At 34.5% G+C, this 20,600-nt stretch overlaps 2 protein-coding genes across 3 annotated transcripts in view; one reads left to right on the top strand and one right to left on the bottom strand.

The window, feature by feature from the left end:
* Nucleotides 1–4,533, top strand: part of LOC148310184 (uncharacterized) — a 47,422-nt gene extending 42,889 nt beyond the window's left edge. For both annotated transcript variants that reach the window (XM_088258870.1, XM_088258869.1), the window contains exons 6-7: nt 199–599; nt 1,326–4,533. In XM_088258870.1, the coding sequence (XP_088114996.1) occupies nt 199–599; nt 1,326–1,621 (697 nt within the window). In that variant the 3' untranslated portion in view covers nt 1,622–4,533. The remainder of the gene's footprint in view (nt 1–198; nt 600–1,325) is intronic.
* Nucleotides 4,534–7,751: 3,218 nt separating this feature from the next.
* Nucleotides 7,752–20,600, bottom strand: part of LOC148310183 (dynein beta chain, ciliary-like) — a 73,843-nt gene continuing 60,994 nt past the window's right edge. Inside the window, exons 67-81 of the mRNA XM_088258888.1 lie at nt 19,960–20,244; nt 18,179–18,434; nt 17,520–17,707; nt 16,541–16,672; nt 16,282–16,414; nt 14,924–15,150; nt 14,232–14,355; nt 13,352–13,488; nt 12,381–12,576; nt 11,831–12,073; nt 11,249–11,431; nt 10,377–10,550; nt 9,905–10,053; nt 8,825–9,019; nt 7,752–8,082 (exon numbers count right to left, since the gene is read on the bottom strand). Coding sequence (XP_088115014.1) covers nt 7,983–8,082; nt 8,825–9,019; nt 9,905–10,053; nt 10,377–10,550; nt 11,249–11,431; nt 11,831–12,073; nt 12,381–12,576; nt 13,352–13,488; nt 14,232–14,355; nt 14,924–15,150; nt 16,282–16,414; nt 16,541–16,672; nt 17,520–17,707; nt 18,179–18,434; nt 19,960–20,244 — 2,722 coding nt within the window. The 3' untranslated portion in view covers nt 7,752–7,982. The remainder of the gene's footprint in view (nt 8,083–8,824; nt 9,020–9,904; nt 10,054–10,376; nt 10,551–11,248; nt 11,432–11,830; nt 12,074–12,380; nt 12,577–13,351; nt 13,489–14,231; nt 14,356–14,923; nt 15,151–16,281; nt 16,415–16,540; nt 16,673–17,519; nt 17,708–18,178; nt 18,435–19,959; nt 20,245–20,600) is intronic.

Here is a 20,600-nt window from a genome sequence, read left to right as displayed (position 1 = left end):
CTGTTGAAGTTTTAGTATTCTATATTCCCTTTCTACGGAAACTTCTTCATCTCGCTTAAGGTATCTATAGTATGATACCAATCCCTCGAGGATTAAATCCAGTATTTGTTCACAAGCATTTGGACGTACCTAAATCATTATTGTTGTAAAAAAAAATCTTCAAGAGTGTTAAAATAAATGCTAGTTAATTTATTGCAGATATTTTTTGGAAAGAAAAATATTTCAACATCTCATGGATTTAAAGCACATTCAGATCAGAGCAGGAAAAGCAAACGAAGCCATGCTCGTGAAGAGAGCTGTGGATGAGTACCATCGCTCTAGTCTAGCTTTTGTCGGAGCGGGTAGGTACACGAGCACGGACTACAGTTTCAAGAAGTTTGAAAAATTTCTGTACGAGTCTTTGAGGAAACTACAAAAAAGCGGGACAAAACATTTGGCCAATTTACCAGAGAGAGCATTTCCCGATTTCGTTGGAAAAGATCATGAAAATATATATAAACTGGATGGATTGCCTGACAATCCCATATTGTGTACTAGCAAAACGCACAGATGTTATCATGCGGTGCATGCGTATACAGGAATACCATGTTCTGCCTACAGTAAGTTTTTTTCTATTTAAGAAAATTGAATACAAGCATCTTCTTCTTCTTCTTATTGTAGGCCTTGCGGCCTGTTTTTAAGAGGGATTAGCCTCCTGCGATGTCGATTCCCAGCTATCGACCTATCTCTTTGGTGGTCTGCCCGGGAGTCGTCTACCATGGGGTTGGCCGTACAGTGCGATGTGGGGGAGTCTGGATGGTTCCATTCTCTTCACATGCGCATACCGTTGTCTCTTTCGTTGCCTTCCCCACCTAACGACATCTTCGATCTCGCATATTTCCCTGATCCTGGCATTTCTTATTCTATCTTGAAGACTATTGCCTAATATGCTTCTTAAAAGTCTTCATTTCTGACACTCTAAGCGCGTTTTTTATGGCAACGGTGTCTGCTCTACTTTCGATTCCATACGTCATGATGGGTCGGACACAAGTTTTGTAGATCTTGATTTTGCTGCCGATCTTCATCTCATGGTTTTTCCATATAGCATTTTTCAGGCATCCTGAGATGGCTGCAGCTTTGTTCACTTGCCCCATCACTTCGCATCGCAGATCCACAATATAAGCATACAGATACCAAACCAGCTGACAACTAAATTCATAATTAATTTTGACTATTCTATTTATAAATTTTTCACTTTTAACTATTCTAAATGCAGCGACATGCATTCTATGATTACTTTCTCAGTAAACTTTTAAATGTACTTACAATAATTTATATAATTTCAGTTCCTGTGAAATTGAACCACCACACTATGCCCAAACCCACAACTCCGGGAGGTAAAAGAGGATCCGGTTTCCTTCCCCAAATAAACAACAGGGGGAAACCAAACAGTCAAGTGACTCTGGAACTCTGTCACGGTAATGAGAAACAAATGATCGCCCTCCCAGCAGAGAAACTGGACAAGAATAAGAGGTATTACGTCACATTCACAGTCAAAGGATCCAATCCAAATTCTGACAATGAAAACCCTAAAAACAAGCAAGAACAGGAAAATGCTCAACGAAATGTGAAAAGTGTATGATATTTTAATTAGATTTACAAATAAAACACAAGGAGCAATATTTTATTAATCAACTTAATATTATTTATGATAAATTAAATATTTTAAAGCTTGTTGTGATACACGTTAACAGAAATACTCTTAGTATTATTTAAAAAAATGGATTTACATAAGTTATATCGTTTTTTTATAAACTAAATAAAACTGTATGAAGTCTATATTGTCTAGCATCTCTTGACTTCTGAAGATGTGAAACTATAAACTTCACCTTTTTTCTAAGATAAATATATTTTATTAATTCATATTAAACGAAGTATGATATTAAAAATGTAACATTTTAATAATACAAATATCACCAAATGGTATATTATTCAATTATTATTAATGAAATGAAAAACATACTAGCATAAGTACAATTTATAAATGATCCTCCTTTTAGAAAAAAATAGATTTTTTTGTTTGTACACACTACATTATGTAAAGACAACACAAAAGACAGAACTGTTTTGTCTGATATGCAATATAATTTTGTACGTCATCTGTCCTCCAAAAGATAAATATTTTTTTAGTACTTAAACTACATTATTACATTTCGTATGTTGACTACTTGCAGACATGTCAGGATGGTCTCTCAAAGTAAATACTTAAATTGTGTTATTTGAAAATCAAATTGAATTATATTTTTAATCTGTGTGACATTTTGATATGTGACTGTTGCGAGGTTAAATAACTTTAACAGAAAAATAATTTCAGAATCAGCATTATTTTTTGTAAACAACATTCATATTTTCATTTATGGCATAATTTAAATTATATTTATTGTAAGCATTGAACCAAGTAACAGCATCATTCCAATACTGAAATTATTTGTGATTATATTGATAACATTAGTGTATAATAAAATCATCATTAAACTAAAATATTTTGATATTATAGTTGTATAAAGATGTGGCTATACGGTAAACCAATTAGGTCCTTAAAAATTGTGAATTCAAGAATAAATTATTCCACGCTACTCTGAAAGAAAAATATAGTAAAGAAGTAGCATCTTTACACAATAAAATTTTATTTTTACATTTGTGTATTCAAACTTTTTTGGTTGGTTTTTCAAATTTGTTTGGTTTTTCTTTTGGACACAAGGATATTAATAAGTATAATTAAGTAAAAAATATAATTGTTCTTATGGAAATTGTATTATCTTAAGATTTTTTGTTAATTAAACGTGTTGTTATGCATTAATTCAGTCTTACATTCGTAAAAGTAGCCTAATATAAAAAAGGCGTGAGCAAAATGCTCACATAAAAACTACGTAAATTAGTTGATTCTGTTTTTCCTATATAAATGAAACATCAAATTATTATTTTATTTTAACAACTTTATTATGAATGTAATGCAAAAAAACCTGAGAATCCACCCATATGCATCACACTTTCAAATTCAACTACATGTTTATATTTTTAATACCGTCTAAAATATATAACTTTTTTCTAATAGCATATCGCTCACTCCTTTCAAGAACGTCATAAATCAAAAAACTTGATTTTTCAGGAGAACTTTTTTAAGGTTTAAAAATAGAATACAATGTATTAAATAAATATCATGCTACTTATCGAACTTTTTAGTGCGGAACAGAACTTTTTAGGTAAAACCTGAAGGTTTTTTCTCCATTTGAAAAATATTTAGTATACTTCAAAAAATAATTAAACAACACATTTTCTTCAAAATGCAAAAATAACACTTTCTGCCCTGTAGTGGATAAATATTGAGTTAAAAATATGCCTCTTTTGCTGGGATATAGTACATTTTTTGGGCATTCCGAAAACATGCAAAACTTAAAATTGACGATTTTTGATTTATGACGTTCTTGAAAGGAGTGAGCGATATATGACTCAATTATTATTATTGTTATTAAGTTATAAATTATTTTCCTACGTAATTACAAGATGTGATATATTATTAGTTATATGCAATCATTTATCTATCACTTGGACCTTTGACATTTGTTTAATTATTAATATGGAAAGTTATATTTGTAGCAAATCATTGAAAAAAGATGCGTGTAAAAATGCTATATCGCTCACTCCTTTCAACGTCATTTATCAAAAAACTTGATTTATCAGGAGATCGTTTTTAAAGTTTAAAAATATAGTGAAATGTATTAAAAACTAATATCAAGCCACTTATTGAACTTTTGAGGTAAAACCTAAATGTTTTTTCTCCATTTGAAAAATATTTAGTATATTTAAAAAAAAAACAATTAAACAATACCTTTTTTTCAAAATGCAAAAACAACACTTATCAAAAACCTTGATTTTTCAGGAGATCGTTTTTAGAGTTTAAAAATAGAATGAAATGTATTAAAAACTAATATCAAGCCACTTATTGAACTTTTGAGGTAAAACCTAAATGTTTTTTCTGCATTTGAAAAATATTTAGTATATTTAAAAAAAACAATTCAACAATACCTTTTTTTCAAAATGCAAAAACAACACTTTCTGTTCGTAGCGGGTAAATATTAAGTTAAAAATATGCTGCTTTTGCTATAGTACATTTTCAGGGCATTCCGAAAACATGCAAAACTGAAAATTAGTAAATTTTTTATATATGATGTTGTTGAAAGGAGTGAGCGATATGTATAAAGAATATTTAAAAAATATAGATTTTCAGTAGAACCACTTTTATGAAGTGTCATTTCTGTATTGTACATAAATATAAGTGATGTTAATTTACACAATCACAAATGATCTTAGAATAGTAACAAAATGTTAAAAACTGTGAATGCAATTTTTATAAAATAAAAAAATAATGTTGCATGTTGAACACATATAATTTTTTTAACCTATGAAATAAGAAGTAAAACGTTTGAGACTATACGGCTGTCCAAACTCAAAACACAGTAAGAGATATTTTTTATGTAGTAGGTTTTTTGTGCATTTTTGGACTGAGTAGATTCTACTTAGTCCAAAAACGCAAAAAAAACGTACTACAAAAAAAATGTCCCTTACTGTGTTTTAAGTTTGGACAGCCATATACCAGTGGATCAATATAATGATGAGAAGTTTTATTTGATTATAATATAGTGCCGCTAAAATACAATGTTTGAATGATGAAATAAGGAAAGAATGCAAGGCTGAGATAAGCATTATCGATAAAATTAAGAAAGGTGTGTTGAGATGGTTTGGACATGTGGAACGTATGAGTGAGGAAAGAACGGTTAAACAAATTTATGAGGCGAATGTAGTTGGAAAAAGAAGCAGAGGAAGACCGAGGAAAACCTGGCACAATCAAGTGTGTCAAATACTTGAAAGCGGCCGGGTCAGGAGTCGTAATAATTGTCGGGTATGTATGAGGATAATGCATAAATGTAGAAGAGGCGAAGAATGTTTGCAAAACTTCTTCCTGCGGGGAAGCGGCGTGATGGTTAGTTAGTTAGTTATCCGCTGAAATACTGTCGACTTTAAAGAGCAATGGGCAAGCCAGTAATGAGGAGAGTTTATTATTTTTATTTTTATAGCCACCAACCAATCACGGTTTTGTTAAATAAGTATCTTAACCTATTTTTATGTTTATCATTAATCTGTTTTTTAGTGAAATATGTAATGATAAGTTTTGTTTGTTATATTGATCTGTATTTTTAAAACAATGTTTAATGAATGACTGCTGAAAAAAAGGTTAAATTTGTCCCTTTCCAAAAGGCAATACAAATAGCTAAACTTATTTACCTTAAAAAGGAAGAATAAATAAAACACAGGTAAGTAACAAGCATTCATAGTTTAATATTGTGCAAAATTTATAGATTGCAGCACAACAAATTAGACTAATAAAAATCCTAACAATTTATAATCTTATTTAAAATTCAACATTTAATTAAATCTCACAACACCAAAACATCAATGTGCATCTCTAATGTATTCCCTTCTACAACGTTTTGAGTGTGTCCAAATACTTGTTCACAAATATTTTCATCTCACCAATAGATGTCTCTAGTGAAATTCTAGTGATTCAAAAACAATATTTCAAAATTGGTTCATATATATATATATATATATATATATATATATATATATATATATATATATATATATATATATATATATATATATATATATATATATATATATATATATATATATATATATATATATATATATATATATATATATATATATATATATATATATATATATATATATATATATATATATATATATATATATATATATATATATATATATATATATATATATATATATATATATATATATATATATATATATATATACAGTATCTACTCAATGAATTAGGGCCACCCATTATTTTTTTGAATACTCTGAAATCTTTTGGATTATTACATTTATTTTACATAAATACTTTAAGTTTTTTATTGACATCTAATATCATGTATATTACCTTCAATAATATGTAAAATATACCTGGATTATTTAAGCGTTTACAAAATTTTAAACCCTTTTTCTGAGAAAGGTCCCTAATTAGCACAGGTAGACAGATAGTTGAAAGTTCAAAAAAAAGCCCTATCTCATTTATTAGTGAAGTTTCTTGAGTTCTGATTGTTGTTTTGTTCAGAGAGGTTATATAGTTATCGTGTCTTGTGAAAAAAACTTAATTTTTAATTTTAGTTCATAAAGTATATTTTTTTTTTGTAAACACAAGTGTTTTTTTTGAAAAGGACAAAATGGGAAAAAGTAAAGACATTTCTGAGGAAAAAAAGTCTAGTGTTATAGTGCTACTGAAATTAGGAATACTATCTAATAGAGAAATTTCAAAAAAAGAAAACGTTTCTCGTCAAACAGTGGACAAAATTTCAAAATCAATAAAAAATCAGTCACCCGCCACCAGCAATCAGCGAAAGAACTGTCGTAAGATTAGAAAAACAACACCGAGGACTGATCAAAAAATCGTTCAAAGTGCCTTAGAAAACCGAAGTGCATCAGCAAAAACATTAAAAATAAAATTGGAAGAAGAGGGTATAAATATATCGGTATCAACACTGAGGCGACGTCTTTACGAAGTAAATCTGAAATGCAGGCGCCCTGTAAAAGTACCAAAATTGACACCACGAATGAAAGCGGATCGATTAAAATGGGCCAGGCTACATCGAAATTACTCGGTAGATGATTGGAAAAAGGTATTTATTTAAATTGAATTTTCAACATATCATTTTAGTCAATAAACTTATATATTTGAATTAAACTTAAATTTTCATTATTTTTCAGGTCATCTTTAGTGATGAGTGCCGGTTAGAAGCCGTGACAGAGAGCCGTCGATTCGTCAGGAGAACACCAATGGAACGTTACAATGAGGCCTGTGTGGTTAAAGTTATCAAACACCCCCCTGCAACAATGATATGGTCATGTATTATTAACAATTTACCTGGGCCGTTGTTTTTCGTGGAAGGAACAATGAACCAAAATTCCTATAAGCAGGTCCTCGAACGAATTTTATTGCCCTTCTACCATACACTCGACCCAACAGAAGGTCCATACACCTTCATGCAGGATGGGGCACCTTGCCACCGGGCTAAATCAATAATAAAAATTTTGTCTAACAAAAATCTGCCTTTGCTCCCCTGGCCTGGAAATTCTCCGGACCTTAATCCTATAGAAAACGTATGGAGCATGTTAAAAAATAAGGTATACTCATTCCCAAATCCGACAGTAGACTGTCTAAAAAAAAAATTCAAAAAATTAGGTCAGAAGACGAAGAAATAAAAAACACGATAAAACAGTGCATTTTAAGTATGCCAAAAAGAATTGAGGCAGTTATTTCTGCCAAAGGTGGAAATAATAAATACTAACTATATTTATATGAAAATATATGCATAATTTAAGCGTAATAAAGTGTTCTTGTGTAAATAAAATTCATTGTTGTTTTATTCAAGGTTTTCTCTGAGTTATTCCTGTTTGAATTGAGAAATTGCGCGAAATTCTGCGTGGCCCTAATTCATTGAGTAGATACTGTATATATATATATATATATATATATATATATATATATATATATATATATATATATATATATATATATATATATATATATATATATATATATATATATATATATATATATATATATATATATATATATATATATATATATATATATATATATATATATATAAAACTTCCAAGAATTTGAGTAGTGTGGTCGTCAATAATGGATAGAATTGGTGAATGTTACACGTGTGTAAAGTCATCACTTACACCAGCCTATGATGGTCGTCAGCCCCGTAAATGCCCAGACTTCCATATTCTTCTCCATATTTGATGAGATGTCAAAAAATAATTTTCCCTTCTAAACGGGTTGATAAAATATTGAAACATGAACAACAATAATATAATTAATTAAGAGTAAAGAGTTTGTATTAAATTCCTAATAATAAACAGACTCCGGCTAAAGTCCACCGCGCCGGTTTTTCTCTTGTCCTCAGATTGAATGTCCATATATAAGTTGGGCCCCTCAATCTAAAAAAAAACCTATAAATTTTAGCAGAAATACAAAACTACTCTAGTTAACCAAACATGAAAATTGAATTACATATCACGTTTTCCTTTCAAATTTTCTTTGGAACAAAAAAATATTTTTTTGTAATTTGACCAGTTAATTTATTTATAATATTTTGAGTGTCTAAATACTTGTTTACAAATCTGAATTATCTCCAAATAGAAGTTATTTTTTAAATTATGTAAAAAATAACTCGTAATACGAGATAATCCAGATTTGTGAACAAGTATTGGACACACTCAAAATGTCATAAATAAATTAACTGGTCAAATTATAAGCTAAAATATAAATCACGTTTTCAAGCGTTTCACAAGTATGTCAATATAATCCAGGATTCGGACCCCACATACAAATGGAAAGCTTCTCTGCTTAATAAAAGCTTTCCTCATCCCACCATAGATGACTCTTGTGAACTCGCGCATACTGTGTTATGAGTTTGATCAATATATCTCAAGAATTTGAGTAGTGTGGTTGTCAATCATGGGTAGAATTGGTGAATGTTACATGTGTGTAAAAGTGATCGCTTAAACCAGCATATGACAGTCGTATGCCCCGTAATATGCCCAGATTTCCATATTGTTCTTCACCTATGTTGAGATGTCAAAAAATAATATAAAAATTGAATTACATATCATGTTTCATTTCAAATTTGATTTGGAACAAAAAATAATAAGAAAATATCAGACGTGATTGGACCCATACCGCGTCTTGTAAACAGGACAGTCATACACATTCCTGACATCCTGCTTGTCCTGAGTGACGGCCTTGATGTAGACGACCGGCATCTGCGGGAACAGCTCCTTGAGGCGAGACTCCACGATGCTGCCCATCTCTGGGTCCCAGCGGGCCCCTTCCATGTACAGTCCGTGGACAAAAGCACCCTCGCGCGGAGGGGCCCTATGCAGAACAATAACTTTGAAGTTATATTATTTTGAACTGAAACTCGTTAAATGGTCAATTACAAGTATAATTATGCATTTTAACATTAAAATGCATAATTTTTTTCATATCTGTCAAACCCGTCCATAATAATTTTCACATTTAACCCTTATAGTGCTGAGCTTATTTTCACATATTTTGCACAAATTGCTTTTCATCATCACTACTTGACGAATTTGACAATTTGTAGGTAGAAATAAAAACTTTTACTTAAAAAAAATACAAAAATCAATGTTAAATTCAAAGCAAAATAATTTTAATGGTTATTTATAAATCTTATTAACTTATTAAAAACGTTATACATGCGCGCGCTAAGACACATCCGTATAGGTCTATACCTAAATCGAATTGCGCAATAGTTGTTATTCTGACGCTCCGCACTTTATACGCATTAATAGAGAATCGATCTATCGACGGTTCGCGCTTTAAGGGTTAAGTAATAGAACTTATGTATGGGGGGTCAAAATAAATATGGGTGGTATTCACATTCATATTTATTTAGTGGTACCCTGGACTGGTACCTGAAGCGCAGGGCTAATCACCTTGCTTTGTGCAATTAATGATCAAGATAACACTGCATCGATATGATGCAGTGCCCTATATACCATTGGGTGCAGATAAGGGTAAGAAGAATAATAATATAAATATGAAGCCACGACAAATCGTAATTTTGGAATTGGAAAATGTCACTTGATGTTTAAATTATCATGTTTTACTTTTGCCTGCAAAGTCCAGATGGAATTTACTATTGTGGGATTAGTAGCGGGCAATACATAAATCACAATTTTTGCTATAATTCTGATTTTTCGAAAAAAAATTTAACGGAATTTAAAAAAAACATACGCTACTTCATCCTTCTGCTTCTTGGTGACCTCACAGTTGAGGCACATCTTGTCTAGCGGCCACTCGTTCCTGCGAGCTGTTTGTTGCATGATGGCTGTCAAGAAGGACTGGGGATTGAAGAATCCTCCAAGCCACACGACACATGGAAGCTAAGTATGATAAAGAGAGGCAGAGCTTGAAAAAAACTGAACATGTACATATATTCAATGAATAATGCATTAGTCGAATGATCAAGGGTAAAGGTTTAAAATAGAAATATAAAATAGAAGAAACCAAAATTCACTCAATGATCTATAAACCTTGTACATAATAAGCAAGGTAAATAATAAATAATATAAAAAAAAACATACATTTCAGCAGTCTGAACACCATGCAACCTGCCACATTCCTTAGTCCTGGCCCATTTCCCCATTATATGCAAGCATGAGAGTAATTTCAGCAAGAGGCCACTCGATTCCCAATAGCCACTCACGGTAAAGTCCGCAGCCCAAGACTCGAGCTCTGCGAGGCGGCTGCACAGGTCCACAAACCAGGCGGCGAGGGGGAGCAGGGAGGGGTAGGCCAGCTGGTCCCAGTTGGGGGGCACCTGCCCCAGCAGCAGGCACCCCTGCAGCTCCTCCATCTCTCTCGTGATAGTCAGCTCACCCTGACATGGTATTTTTTAATTACGATTATTGAATATAACATCAGAACTTGGATGAACGTTAACAAAACTTATTTATTGTAACTCCAGACAGTTGGTGGAATTCCATATTGAATTGTTGGGTAATATATCCAAAATAAACCAAGGTTTTTGTTGGATTGAATACTACATTTATTTATGTATATCTTAATACTGACGTTTCGTCTTCTTAGGACATTATCAAACACTCGGAGTGTTTGATAATGTCCTAAGAAGACGAAAGCTTGTTTTATTTTGGATATATTACCCAACAGTTAATATAAATGTCTCTCATTCCCAATCTTCAAATGAATTAATATTTTTTATAACTCAAGATACATCACTGAGATACCATAATAAGGTTTCCAGCATGATGGGGTTGGAAATGGATTTTTGATAAAACATTCGGGTGACAATATTATAGTATAAATATAATAAATGAATAAATAAAATAAATAAGTAAATAAATGAGAATTGTTACATGTTTAACAAACAAGAAACTAAAGAATAAATTTAACTATTATATAACCATTTTAGAAGTCTTCGCCATGGAAAATTCCAATGAGGACATAATATTGTAAATTTGAACTGTAAATATATGTATGAAAAAAAAAACACATAAAAAACTCTTCTTGTGGCAGGAGATATTGATTTAAAGTTAATGAGAAGAGAGAAAACAGTACCTTTAAGCCGAGTTCCAATTCTTTCAAAGAGCGTTTGATCTCCCCCATGAGAATGTTCATCCTCTCACACTCCTGGAATACCACGATGATAAAGGGAGTGCGTTCCTCCACCTTGGACATCAGCTCGGGAACATTAAACAGCTCCGGCACCTTGTCCAGTATGTCTTCAAGGACAGCTTTGATCTACAGGATTAGGAAAATTAATAGTTTCACTAAAATAAAACAATTCCATTCGTCAGGAGTTACACTCGGATGGCTTGACTCTGACCAGTGTTTGTACACGACCGATTCTTTAGTTCTTCGAATTGTTACGCGCGGTAATAAGAATTGCCTGGAATAACTAGTTGTGATTGGTGGCCTGGAGGAGAAGAGAGGGAGAGGAAGATCCCCACAAGATGGACCAATCAATTCAAGGCAGCAGCAGACGCCTCTATGGTTGGAGCGCTACATGCAGCGCAGTCAAAGGATAACTAAAGATGAGTCATTGCTTCAACAAGAGTCACAACCCTCAGTAATAATGAGTAAGACGGAGAAGAAGAAAATAAAACCATTGCAATATTTTTAGTATTGGCTACAATATACCTTTTCTTCATTGGTCATGCCACTTCCACTTTGTGATCCCGAGTCTCGTGGCTGCATCTCAAATACAGTCCTGAATAGTTGTTCCGAGAGTGTGGTCAGCACCCCAATCTCGGCATTGGGATGAAGTCCGTATAGATACGGCGTCTCTCCGGGAAGGGCCTCGTCAATATAGGTATGATAGTTGCTGTAGTCTGAGTTTGGAGGTGCGAGAAAATTCGGCGCCAAGAATAATTCACCATCAATCTAAATGAAAATAACACATTTCAATAAAATGTAACAACATATCGAAGAGGTAGAAGGTTGATAGACTGGGAAATAAGGGGTGATATAATAAATAATAATAATAATGAGGGGTGGGGACGAAGTGTCGGCCTTTGTCCATACATCCTCCTCATTAATCTGCATTGAGTTTTTATTCTTTAAGAATGAATAAAAATTATTTCTCTATGTGCTGACAATGAGTGTGGGCTTAGCTATAAAATAAAACCGGGAGATAACTGGTAAAAAAATCTATAAGGGTTGCTTGTCAATATTGAAATAGGTAAATTACCAGTTCTGGCTGCATGTATTCAGTAAGGTAGGTCCTGCACAGGCGTCGGTCCCAATCGTCAGTGATATGGCCACCGTACATAATCTCCCCAAACAAGTAGCGCAGATCTTCCCACGGAACTCTGGAGTTGTTCTCCAAGTAGTTGTACAATACGTACACACTGATCATCAGGTCACCAACATTAAAAGGGTAATTTCTAAAACAATAACCATAGCACATTTTGTTTGAGGATTGTAATAAATTCTAAACATTAAATTCCGGACTCATTAAATTTGAACATTTAAATTATCTAAGTATTATCTACAATTAACGTGAATTTCAAGAAAAATTTTAAGTGCGCAGAATATGATTCAATATTTATATATACGTAATAAATATAAATAAAAACAAAAAAAAATAACCATAATGCTAGGGTAGGCAGAGATAATAGTATGCCACCCCACTCTCTACCACGACTCTTCCACATTCATGTATATCCTCATACTGCCGATTATTCTGACTCTTGACTTGACCATTCTCAGGTGTTTGAAATACTTGATGATGCCAAGTTTTCATCGGTCCTCCTCTGCTCCTATTTCCAACTACATTTGCCTCATAAATTTGTTTTAAGGAGTCGTTTTGTCGTAACGTAAAACATTACGATCCGAGTCAGTACAGAGAGCTGAGCTGCTCCCCACTTGTTCCGAGTGCTCCATCCGAAGTCAGATGCTCACTGCAAATGTTACCTTACGACGAAATGCAGAAGTCAGTCCCCACCTTTACTGTTATGTTTATTCATTCGTTCTTCACATGTCCAAGCCATTTTGACACATCTGTCTTGATTTTATCGATAATCTTATCTCAGCCTTGCATTCTTTTCTTATATCACCATTCAAACATCTATAGTGAAACATGAGTTGATGAAACATTCTTTCATGCTTATAATTGAGGATTATGTTAAAAATATCAATGTATTACAGTGTATTTGTTACCTATTCCATCCTTGTGGGCCAAACTTCCTTCGTTCAGCTACAACAGCATGAAAATAGCAGAGTGCAAATAGGATTCCTTTAAATTCGGCTTCCTTAGAGCACATTTCTAGGGTGTCTTGGGAAAAATTGTCTAAAGCCTGACAAGAATACAAACAAAGTTAGATATTAAAAAAAAAAAACCACTTGAATATACCACTTAATGAGTTTTATTATATATATGACTAGTTTCGAAAACTTAGATGTTTTCATTTTCTGGTAAAAATTAAAACTGAAGTTAGATAAACATAAAGCAAACAAAAAACATCTTTGGACATATTGAGAAATAGAGGTGACACTATATGGAGGGATACATTAAAAAAAAACTTTTCTTTATTCTTACATAAAATAAAATCGCAAACAAATAATTCCCAATTTAAACAGTGTGTCATTGGGTTCTTCATACATTGTTGTTGGCGGTTTTTTCATCAACCTCGCTCTTAATTATAAACTTAATAGGGTCGTACACTCAATCAAAAGTAACCGCAAACCCAACTCCAATATGTACAATATTTTTTGGCGTCTCTCGCGCTCTACCAAAAGTAAGAAAATAACCTTATGAGTGTCTCCCGCTCTCTACCAACAGTATATAAAATATGCTTTTAAGCGTTTCCAACAAACAATGTGTCAAAACTAAGTCAAAGTAAAGACTTACAATGAAAAAATATACTTGATAATCCTAAAATCACATATTTATAACAAATTTAAAGAGTAGAAATAAAAAAAAATGATACAGTGTCACATATTTGTCTGTTTGTTTTTATGAAATATTAGCCAGCACCTTGGAGAGAAAAAGTAACAAAAAAGGAAAAGTAACATCATAGTTTAAACTGAAATTACTTACCTTGTGTAGATTGGATTGCATCCCGGTAGGTGGTTCATTGGTGATCTTGATGGCCGACTCTAAGATCCCCTGAGGGATAATGTGGTATTCTACGGCAGCGGCGGGTTCAGCACTTAAGAACAATCTGCAATCAATCCATATATGTATTCCTACTTCATACAAAGTCGTAGTATTATGAGAGAAATCAATACATATGTAACATTGCCAATAAGTCAGGTTACCAATCTTTTTTAGCCCGCGGCTCACTTACAAGTTTAGTATATTGTCTCACGGCGCCTCTCTTTACTTTTTACGGTGCACCAGGGCGCTACGGCGCACACTTTGGGAACCCCGGCAATAAGTCATCCTTCAAAAACTTGCATAGATTTTAAAAATATTTATACAGAAAATAGCATTTCTTATTTTGAATTTCAATTGAAATAAAAAGATATATACTAGTATCATCTAAAAATATGCAAAACAAAAAAAAACATGATGAATAATCACATTGAACGAACGCAGTTGTAACTTGGTCACTAATTTCGGTTCCTTAGAAATAGGAGGGAAATACATATTAAGTGGAGTTCAGGGTGAAGGAAATTACTGAAATATGGAAAAGGAAATTCCTAAAGAAGAATAGGGCAGTCAGCATATCCGCATACCCAGTCTGCATACTCGCACTTGTACAAGGTAATAAAGTATTGGAATCCCACCGATAGTCGCGATGGCTCCCCTCCCCGTACTGCTGGATCTTCTTCTCCAGGGTGGGCAGCCAGCGCGCCACCAAGTGGATGTTCTGCAGCAGCACCCAGTGCCCGAGCTGCGCCCCCCGCCTCATGGCCTCCTCCGCCACCTGCTCCTGCCCCTGCCCCAGGGACACCATCTGGAAGTTGCGCCGCTCCGCCGTGAACCCCATCGAGGCCCCCAACTTCTCCACATCCTGAAAATTTACATTCTCACACTCTGTGGACGGGCAGACTATATTGGTGAATGCTATATTTGGGATGAACCAAGAGTTGCGAAAACTTCAATGCGGATAGTTTCCAATTGGCAGATTTCCGCTTGTTTTAGTAGTAGTTTCAACTGCTGTTCCCATTCTTCAACAACAAAAATCTAAAGCCACATACCAATTATGATCTAACAAGTAGAGCTATATGATTGAATCAGTTGATACGTTCAAACACTATTGTGTCGCACAAACAGCGTCTGTCCAACACACCGCTAGACTGTGTATAGGTGTGGCAGTGACTTCTCCGCTCCGTCGCTCTCGGGGTCGTAAATCCCGAAAGTTATGAGGTGTAGATCCGTGTAGTCGATTCGTAGTCCAGTGGGTGTAGCGATGGTCAAGTCCCATAAGATTCCGATGTCGAGGTAGTGGCGAAGGGTCGGTGAGGATCAAAGTGAAACGAAGAACTCGGTGTGAGTGGAATGATTTATTCATAAAATGGCACAGATATTTATGTATTCATAACCAGCGCGGTCCGTCGAAATCGACCGAGCGACAGAAATCTTCTCCCCTTACCCTAACCTGCGCCAGGCCGGCCGCTCGCAACGTAAATAACACGTGATAACGTAAATACGGTCATAAAAAACGCCGCGCGCGCTGCGCCTAGCGCATTCGGGAATCGGTTGTCATGGCGAGAGGTTGTCGTTACTCTCTCCCGATTTCCCCGCTCACAACGTAAATAACGTCTTCCGCACCACGTATAAGACGCCGCGCGCGCCGCGCCTAGCGCATTCTATATTTGATTGCCGTTGCGAGAGGATGTCGGTGCGCTCGGTCGATTTCCCTATGACATGTTTACATATATTTGATTTAATACATATATTTTATTTCATCCATAAATATGGTCCATTTTAGGGCTGTGTGCTCAGCTGGTCTGTTACAACTATATTGACAGGAATCAGCTTTGATCCACTTTAATTCTTCTTCACTAATTTGTGCCTTATCTGTACTCACCAGATCAGATATTGCAGCATTATCTTTATCCTAAATTATAGGAAGATCAGCCTTTAGATAAAATGGATTCTCTCAAAATGATGAGAGACAAAAAGAAAAAAGATGACATGCCTTTAAAGGATCAACTCCAGGTGACAAAATGAAGAATACAGGGGTAGACGGACTTGTCTCTTCATAAGACTTAGCAAAGGTTATCGTCTGAGCTTCTACAAACTTAGCGCCAAGTTGCTCTCTTATATAACATCTGCAAAATAAAAACACCATTATTATTATTATCTATTATATCTTGATAATAATCCCACACAGGGTTGAATCCAGTATCTGTGTATGAAGATTTGGGCATACTGAAATTATTGTAAAATTAATGTACCTGGTTGCGTAGGTCATCCGATCAGGCCGGAGCGCCCTCATGATGCAGAGTCTCTGCAGCGGAGTTTTATTCTTCCATTCTCCAGGAAACTTGTCTTTTTCGGGAGCTTCTCCTTCCGTGAACTTCTGCCACCTACAAACAGCAATGACAGATGTTATTTGTTTTGCGAGGATTTTAACCCTTTGGCTACCAGGACTTTTGGGGTTACTATGCCGGAAAAACTATGATTTAAACATAAATAATTCAAAAGTAAAATGTGTTTGATAATTTATAAACACTCTGTGCCATTGTTTTATCATCGACGCAACGAACACATCTCTAGGATTTTAGCTAACTAAATGTATGCAACGATATAAAAAATTACTTACTAAATGACTAAAAAGCAAATGCAGCTCGCTTAATGTCCACCGCTTTTTTACACCGTACGCATAACACTGGAGATCAAATGACTCGCCAACATAATTGCTGACATCTGGTGTTGAAAGAAATAGTGTAGGGGTACGTGTAATTGACAAATAATTTAATTTTTTTATATGTATTACATTTGTATCAATTAACTGCATATTGTTGATTAACACTGACATGTAAAAATGTATAGATTTGAAGATTATTACAACTTTACACAACTTACTTTTCGCAGAAACAAAATTGGTTTATTGTACTTTGTTTCTCTTATTAAGTATTTTTGTAACTTAAATTTTTGCAATATTACAATTAATTGTAAGATATAAATGATCATTTTATTCTAAATTTCGATGTATAACTGATAGCAACAAAAAACATGATATTAATTGAAATTTTTTGCAAAACTCTAAAGGAATCCCTAACATAGTGTCCAAAATGTATCTGTTACTTTTGTAAATCGTAACGTCAGATCCAACGGGTCCGGTATTTCTCGCTAGAGTACCGAAAGTCGATATACCGGATTTTGGTAACCTAAGAGTTAATGTCAAAATCCCAATGAGGTAAGGTAAGTAACCTTTTACTGGCACTCTCAATGTCCTTGTCCAGGTTGAGGAACTCCTCCATCTTGGAGAGGGCACTGACCCCTCCCCAGGCCAGGTCCGTGAGCCACAGCAGGGCGGGGGGAGGGGGGAGCGCCTTCACGCCGTAGCGGAGCAGGAAGTCCACTTCCTCCGCTGATATTTCCTCATTAGACATTTGTATCTGTAACAATTGTTTGAAACATAAAATTTGTATCTATAGCAAAGAAATTATTAATAGAGGAAATGATAACAATAATATGAAATAATTATGTCTCTGAAAAAACTAACTGCCTTTACGGAGATTTGTGTCTGCCTCCATAGTGTTAATGATCAGCACGCTCGGCTACCGTACTGGAGGTCCCAGATTCGATTCCTGGGGCGGGGGGGGGGGAGGTCGATGAAATAAATATAAGTGATTTTTTCACTCTAATATTTATTCAATATTACCCTAGACTGGTATCTGAAGTGGAGGACTGATCACCTTTCCTTCGTGTGTTAACGATCAATATAACACTGCGTTTATGTAATGCACTGCCCTATGCACTATTGAGTGCGGATAAGGGTTTGAAGAAGAAGAAGAAATTTTAAGATTTTATAACAACAATAAAAATGAAGTAAAAAATTAAAAATAAAGAATAAAATAGGGTTTTACCTGAAGTGCCATCTGGCAGAGGAAGATCAGTTTGTCGCATTCAAACAGTCCCCTGCTGGTGTAGGTGAAGACGGAGAATGTGATGCTGTGCAGCAGGTTCTGCACTCGCTGCGACAGGTGTTCAGCAGGGGCAGCCTTGGTCAGGGCGTCCTTGAATACAACGCTGTACGCCTTCAGCGAGAACTGGTAGATGGGATTAATCTTACTCAGGTCCCTCAAGATGAAGTACAGAAGAGAAGCTCTTTCCGCAGCCGGCCTGAGAAAGACCAATAAAATTTGTGAAGTTTTATTATATTGATATTTCAATCTACATAGCTTTGGAAACAGCTGTACTTTACTGACTATATTTAATTGAGGAATAATGTTATTATTATTTTTTGAAATCTCATCAAAGATGAAGAAGAATATGGAAGCCTGGGCATTTACAGGGTTGACGACCGTCATAGGCTGGTTTAAGTTATCACTTTACACAAGTGTAACATTCACCAATTCTACCCATTATTGACAACCACACTACTCAAATTCTTGGAAGTTCTATATAAATGAACCAATTTTGAAACATTCTTCTTGAATCACCAAAACTTCACTAGAGACATCTATTGGTGAGATGAAAAAAAAAAGAATATGAAAATAACTAATGTAATTAGAGATAATCCAGATAATCCAGAAGTATTTGGACACATTCAAAATGTTGTAAATAATGTTATTAATATCGATATTATAGGGATGAGGTTCCTACTGGTGAGAGAATTATTATTATAGGGATGAGGTTCCTACTGGTGAGGTCACGATCATATAGAGGCAGTCAGTAGTAATGCATTGAAAATGCTAGGATTTGTTCTGCGCACTGCCAGGGTTTTCGAAAATACCCGCGTGCTGAGAACTCTTTATAACTCCTTGGTGCGAAGCAGACTCGAGAGTGGCTCGATGATCTGGGGGCCACACGAGCTTAAGTACTCTCTTATGGTAGAGAAAATCCAAAAGAAGTTTTTGAGGTATCTCTACATGAGAGAGTACGGCTATTATCCTTGGCTCTACCCGACCCAGTTTCTCCAGGGTATGCTTGGCTACAATAGTTTAGAGACTAGAAGGAATGCGTATTTGATTACGCCTTTTTATCGATTGTTGCGCGGTATGATCGATAATCCTGAAATTATCCAGAGCATTGGTCTGTATGTTCCCGATAGTTACCTAAGACAGCGTCGGCATAGATTGTTTCAGATTCCTATACACAGGACCAACCTGCCGATGGTTATGCCTGTAGGAAGAGCTACCGCTATGTTGAACAATATCACATTGGATATTGATCTGTTCCATGTGTCCGAAGGAGTTTTCCGAAGCGAGATTCTTCTACACATTTAACAAGAGTCTTCTTGTGTAATTTTTAATTTGTTATTTTAATGTATACGCCTTAAATGTTTGTTTGTAATGTATATATTAATTATTGAATAAATTGAATTGAATTGAATTGAATTGAATTGAAAAGAAGTAAAGCAAGTTTCACAAAACTTACTGGCATGTGGAACGACACTGCGGGTTTTGCTATAATTTAAATAGTATTTTTCCTTACGTTATGGAAAAATTACAGCAAAATTTGCATATTTCCACTTACAAGAATGTATAGTTTAGAAAGCATTTGTGAGTTCTCTCACTAATAAAATCTTAATTTTGTATTCAGACATACAAATACCCTAAATTTTAGATAAAATCTGACTCATAAAATGTGAAGAAAAATAAAGCAATAAAAGCAATGTAAAAATATTGACCGCCTTGTAGCTAACCTATAATGTTCCCTGGCCTCATCTATCTTTAAAGAGGTGGCCTTAGCTTCCTTGACCTTAGCAGCTATCTTGGCTGCAGTCTTCTTGGTGGTCTCCAAGTTTGTGACGAGCGCCGAGTCGTTGAGGATATCGGGGCCAGCGGAGGATAGTCGACACAGAAGGTCGTCTTCCAGAGACTTCAGAGTGATTTTGAAGTCATTTTGCTGCTTGGTTAACTCCGCCCTCAAGGATTCCAAATCCGGCCTCTCGGATTTCACTACCTCTCCCAAGAGCTGTTCCTCGAGCCTAAAATTCAGCGATTGCATTTAATTGTGCTATATAATAAATCCTCAATTAAGAGCATTGGCTACGAATTTGTCAATAGATACAATATTTACCTTCAAACATGAAAATACGACCATTAATAAAATCAATAGATGTTGTCATATTCTGACCTCACAGTGCCACCAACCATACAAAATTTCCATGTTTACATGTATGACTTTTCTACTTATTTTACTAGCCAAAGTCTCTTGTAGACACATTTGTTAAAATTTAGCTCTTTGTGGATAAGTTTCTTAATATTGATGACTGGTATATTTTTTTAATAAACCAAGGGAATGCTCTCAAAACTTGTAAAGAAAGATAGTCTATACAAGTTA

Source organism: Brachycentrus maculatus, unplaced genomic scaffold, assembly GCF_059751285.1.
Source record: "Brachycentrus maculatus isolate JH-2025_06_01 unplaced genomic scaffold, ASM5975128v1 h1tg000104l, whole genome shotgun sequence".
In the NCBI taxonomy this organism is placed as follows: domain Eukaryota; kingdom Metazoa; phylum Arthropoda; class Insecta; order Trichoptera; family Brachycentridae; genus Brachycentrus; species Brachycentrus maculatus.
The sequence above is the reverse complement of the archived record's forward strand: the minus strand, read 5'-3'. Positions and strand labels throughout refer to the sequence as shown.